General features: G+C 34.2%; 2 protein-coding genes across 3 annotated transcripts; one reads left to right on the plus strand and one right to left on the minus strand.

The window, feature by feature from the left end:
- The first annotated feature begins 277 nt into the window (after positions 1-277).
- LOC108205916 (uncharacterized protein At1g32220, chloroplastic) lies at positions 278-4688 on the plus strand. 2 transcript variants are annotated; one of them, XM_017376041.2, is made up of 7 exons: positions 278-510; positions 1784-1892; positions 1987-2075; positions 2389-2444; positions 2671-2817; positions 3605-3730; positions 4194-4688. In XM_017376041.2, exons 1-7 carry the CDS (start codon positions 389-391, stop codon positions 4472-4474), a joined length of 930 nt encoding a protein of 309 aa, XP_017231530.1. In that variant the 5' UTR covers positions 278-388; the 3' UTR covers positions 4475-4688. The 2 variants fall into 2 exon arrangements, with proteins under 2 accessions (XP_017231530.1, XP_017231531.1); XM_017376042.2 differs by having other exon boundaries at positions 287-510; positions 1790-1892.
- Positions 4689-6232: 1544 nt separating this feature from the next.
- On the minus strand, positions 6233-9428 carry LOC108206678 (uncharacterized). Its single transcript, XM_017377057.2, has 5 exons — positions 9285-9428; positions 8759-8868; positions 7800-8461; positions 7056-7170; positions 6233-6461 (listed from the first exon to the last, which is right to left on the minus strand). The coding sequence occupies exons 1-5, from the start codon at positions 9360-9362 to the stop codon at positions 6419-6421; spliced, it is 1008 nt and encodes a 335-aa protein (XP_017232546.1). The 5' UTR covers positions 9363-9428; the 3' UTR covers positions 6233-6418.
- Positions 9429-11202: the final 1774 nt, after the last annotated feature.

Below are 11202 nucleotides of genomic sequence, written 5' to 3' on the forward strand. Positions count from 1 at the left end.
TCAGAAGACTTCAAAAAAAAAATTAAATAAATTGAAAGACCCTTAGAGACAAGGGCGAGATGTACCGGATATTGTGATATAAATTTAGCTTATGATAGTGGAATTGAAAACCTTAGAAATAAAACTAAGATGTATATAAAATAAATATAAATAAGTATATACATAATAGAGTAATTCTTATATTATGTAATTATGTAATATAATCTAGATTTGCTTTAAAATAAATCCGAAAATAGCACATCCATACAAAATAATGCCGAAATTACATACTCCCACCAAACTCAACCAAAGCAGAAAGCGTTAGACAGATGTACCGGTATACAATACATATCGACAGTTCTATTAAAATCGAGCTTCTGAAGCTGAGCAGCACAGAGAGTCGACGAAGATGATGATATCTTCTGCTTCATCACACCATGTTGTCTCTATATCTCCTTCACCTCCCTCTTTTCTCAATTATAATCTCAATTCTCCTTCTCGCTGCTTCTCCCCACTTCCACACGGCTCTCGGTTAGCGCTCTCTCTCTCTCTCTCTCTCTCTCCCTCTCCCTCTCCTTAATTGTTTGTTTTAATTAGATTAGCTAATTACTTTGATGCAGTTTTGATAGTCTGTGTGTTGGATAAACGTTGTTTACTCTAATTTAATTCCATGGTAGCTTATAAGTTGTAATTAGGAGAATGCAGACCACATAGATGCAGTTTTGAGAGTCATTGCATCCTGCTTTATTCTACTCTTATAATTGTATACACATTTCTTTATTATTATTTAGGCTTAAAACAGTAAACTTATATGTATGAGTGTATGGTATGGTGATCTCGGGCGATAACAGTCCTGCGTCAGTTATGTGGCTGACCAGAAAGAACTGAGCTTCAACAACGGTGGTAGTCAGCAGTTTGTATCCACGATTTTCATTGTATAATTCACACTCGATAGTAATGCATCACAAAACATTATATTATTTACACTTTATAGTAATGCATTACAAAAACAGTATATTGCAAATTATGTCTATTATATATGAACTGAAGTGTTGGAATCCAAATAGAGTGCCATTTATGATGTTGGAGGTGTGTGTGAACCGAATTACCAATTCTCTTCAGTATAATGTTTATAAGAATTCTATGGGAAATTATACGAGGCAGTCAAGGACTACTCAATGGTGTCATTTAAGCTAATGACTTGGCAATTCGGGTTGGATCTATGGAGTTTCTGCTCGAACATATAGTTGAGGTCGTTTAGATGGATAAATATACTGATGTTTGTACTACTGAGAGCTCAACTTCTTTTGACAATAAAAATTCAATCATGGCTTGTCCAGGAGCTTGGGATTCATTTGAAATTTTGAATTTGGACGAATGACATATGACATATTTGAATAACCAAAAGGATTCGGATTTGAATTTCATTGAATTTCATTGAATTCCAAGTTATTTAAATTATATCTGGTATTTCAGAATTGGAAATGACAACTCAATTCATGTAATATAAAAATGATCATTTAGAATGAATTTCATGTTACTGTCAATGAATTTTCTGCCCTTCAAAATGAAGTTATGTGTCTTGTATGAAATTTTGGTTGTTTGTTATTGCTGCAATTATATTTGGGACAAAGTGGTATCCGTAAGTTTCCTTATTTCATACGAGCATGATTTGAGCTGGAATATTTCTTTGTTTGTACCTGCTCCTACATTCTTATGTTTAGATGACTAGTGAATTTAAATAATAGTTTTTTTGAAGTTTATTTAGTTAATATATCGATGAATTTGATGTTTACCACTTCAGTTACAGGTCGTGCAAATTGAGAGTCAAGTGTACTTATGCAGGAGCAGGGGTAACAGGAGATATTAACTCCACTACTATAGATGTTGCAGCTGATATTAGGACTGAGCAGGTAATCACCAATAATGTCCTCTTTTACATCAATTACAAAGCATGTTGTTATCTATTAAAAGCACAGGAGTCACTAATATACTTTCCTGTAGTAGCTTGTTGTATTAGGAGGCAGTGGTTTTGTTGGTTCAGCTATATGCAAGGCCGCAGTGGCTGAAGGTATCGAGGTCATAAGCTTGAGCAGGTGCAAAAATATTTAAGGCTGCATGTACAACAGTTTGTTTTACATGGTTATTTCATTTGCACATGGTCAATACATTGTATGAGTTGGGGTATATAGGAAATACATGATCATCCATTTTGACAAGTTAGTTTTTATATGGAAGTGACTAGATAATTCTGATTTCTACATGTATTCGTGACAAGAGGAATCTGATCTAATATCACAGCCAAATCCAACTTTTAAACAACTAATCTGGGGAAACCTGTGAGAAATTAGAAACTCCTTGCACTCTTCAAGAATGTGTTAAACTAATTAAGCAATTTTATAAACACAGGTCAGGGCGTCCTTCTGACACAAGCATGTGGCTAGATCAGGTTACCTGGAAAATAGGTACCCTCGTTTTCTTTCTGCTCGCAACAGATTAATGATTATGAATCAGCCATCATGAATGAATAAATAAGGAAGCAGTAAACTATTGATTTTCTTTTTAAGGCATCTTATATGTAACTTTACTGTAGTCAATATGACAATAAAAAGGTTCATATGAGGCCTGCATATTGTGATGCTAACTGGACTTGCCATAACTTGCACAATTGCATGTATTTAAATCTTGCAGGAGATGTATTCTACACAAACTGGGATGAAGTACTTCTTGGGGCCACCGCTGTTGTTTCAACACTTGGAGGCTTTGGCAGTGAGGAACAAATGCAAAGAATTAATGGAGAAGCAAATGTGGTCTCTGTAGATGCAGCAAAGGAATATGGTAAGATATCATTGATTACCACTTGTGCGCTATGTATAGTATGGACATGTCGACTTTCAGTCCTACGTTATCCTGATTTAATATCCCTACTTGTACATCTCAAAGTGTCCCATACCAGACTCTCCTATTCTCGGTGCATCTTTTACTGTTTCTTGCTATTTAGAAGTGAGTCCCTGCACCGAAGCTTTGAGCAGGGTATTGTTGGAAGAACCTAGAGTTCAAGTAACACATGTTGAGTCAAGAGAATGACTGTTCAGTCTGAGTATAGAGTTGTTCATTTTTTAACTGTTTCACAATTTTACTTTTCAATTAAATTAATGTTAATATATTTTAGGAGAAGTAACCATTTTGGCAGAAACTTTATCATGGATGAATACTTCGTTATGTTTCAACATGGATTGCATACCTGCTCTTATCATGGGATCAGGGAAGATGCCTGAGATGAACCGATAATTTGGTTAGTGTTATGATAAAAGGAAGTCCTTAGGGTGTAGATGGCATTAGGGCACTAACATGTAGATGTGTATGCATTCTTCAGAACACTGGTTAGATGTTTGATAAAGTTCATGAATGTTTGTTGGATTGTAGATGTCTCATTTTACTTGCTTCTGCCTAACTCATATAACAACCAAACATGAAGCTTCAGAATTGCACTGAATTCATTACGGACATTTCTGCCTGTTATTGCGAGACTAAGTGGAATTATCATCCTTGATGTTGTCTATATTACTTCCTCTCAAATATCGTACAGGTTGGGTCCACTAATCTTACCCCTCTTTTCTCCCAGGAATTCCCAAGTTCATTTTAATATCAGTGCATGACTACAATTTACCATCATTTTTGCTTTCATCTGGATACTTTACGGGAAAGAGGAAAGCAGAATCACAAGTTCTCTCCAAATATCCAAGCTCTGGTAATTGATGATTAAACTTCCTAGTCTTAAAACATTACTGCAAATCCTGTGCTAAAACAAGTTAAGAGTATCTATGTACGGATTTGATGTTTGGTAGCTTTGATGAAAAAGATAGTAACTCACAAACAGAGAAGTGTTTCCTTGGTGTTGGTATGCCTGCTTGCAAGCCTCTTATGTGAATGCAAAGAATTCTTAATTAGAATTTCTATATTTTGAATTGGAGGGAGGATGCACTAATGCTCAAGTCACGTGCTTTCATAGCACTAGTTGCTCATTGGTCATATATGCTGTCCCCCTCTTCATGTAAATCTTATCACTGTCAGTGTCTTTAGGTCCTCTAAAATAGTGTAAAACGGTTTCTCTGTATCTCCACCATTTGTGCGCTCCAGACCAAATGTGTGTTGCTGCCAACGGTTCCTAAAATTTCTGACATAAATACTCAAGTTAACTTCGACATACGCAGGTGTTGTCTTAAGACCAGGGTTCATATATGGCAAGAGGAAGGTTGATGGATTTGAAATTCCTCTGGATTTGATTGGGGAACCATTGGAGAAATTACTGCTTGCCACACAAAACTTTACCAGGCCTTTGAATTCGCTTCCTGCATCAGATCTTTTGCTGGCTCCCCCTGTCAGTGTCGATGATGTTGCACTAGCAGTGGTCAATGCAGTTAAAGATGATGACATCTTTGGTGTCTTCACAATTGAGCAAATAAAGGAAGCAGCTGCTAATGTGAAGGTGTAAGAAGGAAGAAGCGATATTACCATGATGTATATGATTTGTGCGGAATGAGCATATGTCTTGTACCATACTCTGTGCTCCTTGATGTAATGGCATAAGTATATAGAGCTAGCATCAACAACTGAGATGAAGACGACTGATCTTTTGTTGTGATCTATGAAATTATCGCTGCTTGTACGCTTAAAGAAGTATAATGTAGACCAGACTTTTATAGTTATATGATACTCCATACAAGTGCAAATTAGTTACGAAGTTGAAGCTGAATAGGAAACAGCTGCGAACTTTTTTCACTTGGCACAGGCAAAACTGAAAGCATTTGGTTGGTAATTCTTTGGATGTGCAAGCAAGATGAGAATTTCACCGAGGAGAAATTTTAATTCACAAACACTCGCTTGGTGATAAAAATGTTTCAGACGTAACTGAGAAATGCTTTGTACTCGGTAGAATCGAAATTCATTTATATCAAGAATACATCCTTCCAGAAAGTCTTGTATGTTGACTCAGAAATTATATGTGTTATGTATAGAGGGAAAGAATCGGAATTTTTTTACATCAAGATTACGAGGGGTGTATTGGATTGGGATTTTAAAGCATTTTTTTGCATTCATGAAATCCGAGGGTATTCGATTGGGATTGTTTGAAATCCATTAAAATCTTGGTGTATTCAATTGGGATTTCAAATTATGCAACAAAATCCGGTGGTATTCAATTGGGATTTTAAATTATGCTTTAAAATCCGATGGTATTCAATTGAGATTGTTTAAAATCCATTAAAATCTGATGGTATTCAAATGCCGATGGATTTTTTTCATTTCATAAAATGATGGATTTTGTGGCATTCTTCAGTGTATTTTAAGTTTTTTGAAATCCCATCAAAATCAATGGGATTTCGAAACATTGTACCTCAATCCTATCAACTCTACGATATTTTATCAAGAATCCGCACAAAATCAAAATACCATACAATCTACTAAAATCCATAAAATAAAAATAATCCATTAAAATCCCAATCGAATACACCCCCGTACATCTTTCCAGAAAGTCATGTATGTTGACTGAGAAATTATATGTGTTATGACTTATGTATAGAGAGAAAGGAGAGAGTTTGAGTTTCCAAGTTTGTCTTGTTGTGTGATGTGGAAGGTCCCACAACTACAACGTCTTGTATCGAAAATTTTCTTGATTAAGGAGGTTAGACGGCATCGTCCCGCAAATCTCGAAAATCCTCTTGATTAAAGAGGTCGGATGCCGTGTCTCATAGGATGAAGAACTTGTATCATATTTTTTTTGTTTTGCTTGTGTGATGTGGAAGGTTCACAATTATAACCGAAGATCTTGGACGACTTGTATCGATTGTATCAAAAGTCTTCTTGATTAGGGAGGTCAGACAGCATATTCCACAAATCTCAAAATTTTTCTCGATTGAGATTAGACGACTAGACGACGTGTCTCACAATATGAAGAACCACGTAAGAGTAGCAACGGTGTAAGGATCCAATTTTCTGGATGCAGGGAGATTTCCTAAAAAATTTATGACAGCCCTCGCACGTAGTTTTGGCATGGTTAAAAATTCTTTCAAGCTCATAATTGTCTGCCCAGGTGAAACAGTGATACAGTACATGGTTCTTAATTGGCATATCAAATCTCTGACCGATTACCTTTATAAACACTAGAAAATAAGATGATATTCCGAAAAGTAATATGCTGATTGAAAATTTAAAAAAACCCAAGTCTGTCATCTTTTTGGGTGTAAATTACTGATTTCACAAATGCATTTTCATTGAAAAATACCTTTGGAACTTTAAAGTACATAACACAAATAGTTTTACATTCCATTTCATGCCTCAAAAAATACCAAAATTATATTGTACATCCATCAAATTACTGGTAGTGCAGAGAGGGTTGTGGTGAATTTGCTTTGCCTCAGCTTAAAATTTGAGGATTTGACTAGCTCTGTCGTTCTTTTGCAGCAGACTGCTCCATGAGATATCTACAAAAAACAATAAGAAAATATATTTTCAACTTAACAAAGCTATAAGATTAGAATGATTCAATTACAATACTGCAGTAAAATATGAACCTAAATATAGTAACTGCAGGTTAGATACAATAACATAAACATAAAACTTGAGAAGAGAAGAAGAGAGATGATATAAAAGAGTCCCTTGGTCCATGCCCAGGAATAACTGATGCTGACCAAGTCAAGCAGCTCCACACTTCAAATTACAACACAATCATTATTTAACTTCTAATACTTCCTCTATTTTCATTAGTAGTACATCTCATTTGCAGAACGTATATACAAACTGGTAAAAAGATCAAATTTACCAAAATTATCACCCCTCACAAATGAATAAGTTAAAATTCCACTGGACTACTCAAATTCAGCTTAAAAGTCAATATTAAATGTTAAGGCCTACGGTTATATGTGACATATTAATAAACTCTCAAGAAGTCTTCGAAGAGCACTTCATTGGTCTCAAGTCTGTCTTCTACACTTGCTGAAATTCTTTCGAGGATTTTTAAAAACAAAAGAAAAACAATTTTCAGCTTACAAAAAAGAATCAAGCGTCGTAAGACTTACTTGCAAGTGTAGAAGCCTGCAGAATACCAAGCATTAAAGACAACACTAAGATCTGTTTTGGAGCTGCAACTTTGTGCCGATTTCCCTATATCTGTCTCCAGCTTCATCTCTTCATCTGCAATACATAACATGATGGAGGTCACAAAAAGCTAGATCATAATATACCATATTTTGAAAGCAAATACGTGAAAAGACAAATTGATTAAATAGTAGCTAAAAGATTTCACCGAGTGGACATGCACAGTCCACAGGAGCAATCACAGTAAGCTTCTTTATCTCGAATTTAAACAAACAATGAATGCATGTACAGCGAAATGCATAGATTTCAGTACGTTTCTCTTTGAACTTTAAAAGATATAGCTATATGAATATATAATTGAAAATATCTTAGGTTACTTTATTGGTTTGACCCCCTATCATCTTGGTCCCACAATATGCTTGGGGAGAGATTCATATTGGCTTAAGACCCAGTGAAATAATTAAATTGCTGAGGCATCAAGACAAATTCTGATTAACATTATACCCTGCTACTGATTGGCATCGAGTTTAATTGGATCGAAAATCTCAAAGTGTTTGCCATTTGATACATTTGTAATGAGTACTAGTACTTCAGACATATGAATTAAAAGTAACAAGATGTTAAGAAAGATATACAGAACTTAGAGGTGCTCAGAACAAACAAATTTCAGCTGCCAAATTGTTTTTAACTATAGATGATTATTTACTAATATCAACATAGCTTACCTTTGCTTGTGTTGGCATCACCAGAAGCTTTGAATTTCAACGCAGAAAGCGCCCTATCAGCAGCTCCCAATGCTGTATTAACCAGATCATCTTTTCCAATGGATGAAGAATTTGCATTGTAACTCAATGCTGAGGTATTATGACCAAATTCACCAGCACAAGTTCCACTAGTACATGCTGGCAATGAAGTGCATGGACCCAACATACATGGACATATACAGGAGCAACAAGGGTGTGCTGCAGCTGAGCTCTGTGGTTGGGGTTTTAGCACTTGATTATCTTGCGAGGCAGAAGTTCTGTCCCTTTGTACTACAGTATCAGTTGGACAAGAAGCTTGTGCTGGTACTTGATGTTCTTGAGAAGCTGAGTTGGTACCCCATTGCATGCTGGAATCATAACCTCCATAATCCCAAGATCCATATTGGTAAAGTTGGTTCAAAATCTTTTGTCTCTGCTCCTCAACCTCATAATATTGACTTAGCAAGTGATTATAATCCTCTGTGTATTGTGTATTTGAATAGCCATTATGCAAATTTTGGCCATCTTCATGTTGTAAACTTTGGCCATCTTTGCCCAGAAGACTAATATTTTCTTGTGGAAGATTGACAGCCCCTTTTGTTTCTAATTTTGATGAAACAGTGCTCACATTGGTCTCCAAATCTCTATAGCGCTCAAAAAGGCAAAAGGAGATATTTTAGCATTGGTTGTACAACTTATTGGCCCAGAAAACATAATTTGAGGAATCAGAAAACATGACATATCAAAGTTTCATTTGTATGGTTAAAGTGACCATATTGCTTTGCCCTGTAACATATCAGATTATTATATATACGACATAGGAGTTTAATGGTCTTGTTTTAGACCAATCCTCTACAGTTTCAAGTTAACAATATTCATAACAAGTAAAAACTAAAGAAACAAGCAATTTAGAATGCAATTGGATTAATTTAGACAGCAACCTCGGAACCTCATTACTTCCCGACACAAGAGCTGCAGTATCTTGTTCTTCACTGCCTACATCTTCCCCTCCCGTGGATGTACTCTTCTGACCCTCCTTTCCATGCATTGCCTGAACCAAAAAAAAAATCATCAAAACTTAGCAACATCACAGTACAAGAACAGTAAGCACAAATAAACCACAAGCATAACACATACACCAATTCACTTCACCCATTTGCGTATCCAACATTACCTCCCATTCCAATTTCTCATTCACCGATAAAAACTTAATTCCATAATTTCCAATTTACACACACAACTTTGTTACTCTCACTGAACATAATCAACAAAAGTTACAAAACCCCGCGCAGTCTTGACACATCAGTAAATACCCAAACTGTTATTTTTACATAAACCCAGAAAAATAAAAGGCTATAAAACATCTTTGTTTCTTTCAAATTTTACTGCTAACAAAATCTTGATTGACGTAGAACATAATTATAAGTAAATTAAAAAATAAACACAAGAATAAAGGAAAGTAGTTGCCTTGAAAGTGGAAATGGCTTTATCGAAGGCTTTGATGAGAAGGGTATCATCCCATGCTTCGTCTCCTTGATTCTCCATCTCTCTCTTTTCAAGATTCTTCAGCTTTCTACTTCAAATTAAGGTGTGTGTATTACTGTGTGTGTTTTTGTTTGGGCCTGGACCAGAAACTATTTAGGCCGGAGAAATTAAAGCCCGATCTAGTTGTAGTGCGAAGGTCCATGGGAACTTTTGTTGGCTTTTTTAGCCACGTTGACCTGTCAAATTTTACTTTGGCGTTATTGGGAAGATCCTTCGTCCTTCGTCTAGGTTCGATAGAGGTCTTAGATCAATGTTAATAATTTCTAAATTTAATAAAAAATAATATTTTTATCATCCAAATTTAGAAATAATCTTGAATATAATTGTTCATTAATCATTAACATATTTAAATGGTCTTAAACGATATTATTAACTGATGATTGATATTTTTGAATTTTAACAATTATTTAGATCATTATTTTTCTTATGAGATATATTATAGAACATTCCTTCGATTTATAACAATAATTGTTCCAAATTTTGATTATACCGATTATGTTACAAAATATAAATTATTGGTTGTCGGATGTTAAAAAATATTATAAAGCAAAAAGAATATTGAGTTAGATGACTTAATAACCAATAAATTATAATTATTTTATATTTATGCACTAAATAAGTTATGACCCGTTTGGATACAAAAATAAAGTTGGATTTAAATTTCATATGAAATTCATACAGGACATTCAAATATAAGTATAAAATTTAAAATTTAAAATGACAACTCAGATTATGTTTTTTAAAATTATAATTCTGAGATGAAATAAATGTTCTTATAAGCAATCTTACATCATTTAAAAGTGAATAGAATAAACTATATGTGAATTTTCAAAATGATTATTTACTTATAAGTTTTTTCCCAAAATATTATGTGTACTTATAAATAATTATATTGCTTTGATTGGTCACATATGTTAATAATATTATAAATAACGATGCGTAGATAGCAAGTAAGTTGTATCACACGCGTTGAAGTATTACCATTGACGTTAATATGTTTAATGATAATAAATATGAAGGTGTTCTAAAATTTTATAAATTACTACATATGAATGCAGAAAATTCTTTTTTATGCGATTCGAGAGTGAGCATTTGTATGATTTTCTAAAATTTAAAACAAGAAAAGCCGAGACAAAAAAGCTCAAAATTTATTCCAACACATTTTTTATTCACTAAAGGTCAGTAACAAGAAATTTGTATGAAATATTCGCATATAGCACCTTTATACCACGACTGACGTATAGAACACCCGTCAGCCTTGTGAACAACAGGTGATTGATGCTTTTATGATGCATAGATCCTTGCACATGGATTCAGAAATCCTTTTCAATATAATTCAAGAATGAGCATTTATGTGAATTTTTTTTTAAATCTAAAAACAAATAAGTTGGAACAGTATATATAACATATGTTTTATTCGCTCGGGCTCAATAGCGACAAACTTGTACGAAACATTCTCATATAAGACATTTATACCACGATTGACGTAATGAGCATATGTCAGCCCTATAAACGAATGATTGACGCTTTTATGATGCATTGATTCATGTTCACTAGTTGCAGAATCCATAACATACGGGATTATTCACAGAAGTAGCACTTTTTTTACTTTTGACCAATAATGAAATATGATATTTTCAAATTTCTTGTTGCATTTGTTAATAGTCGAATGCGTTTCATGTTTATTTGATATATCTCAATCCTCACTGTATATGTCTGTTCATATATGTCAAATAATACATAATTTAAGATATCATTCTTTGATATTACAGAAGAAATAGACTCAGTGATAGACATCATTAAATTGCAACATCTCATAATTATTTGCCCATATCAAAAA

Source organism: Daucus carota, chromosome 2 (genome assembly GCF_001625215.2).
Source record: "Daucus carota subsp. sativus chromosome 2, DH1 v3.0, whole genome shotgun sequence".
In the NCBI taxonomy this organism is placed as follows: Eukaryota; Viridiplantae; Streptophyta; class Magnoliopsida; order Apiales; family Apiaceae; genus Daucus; species Daucus carota.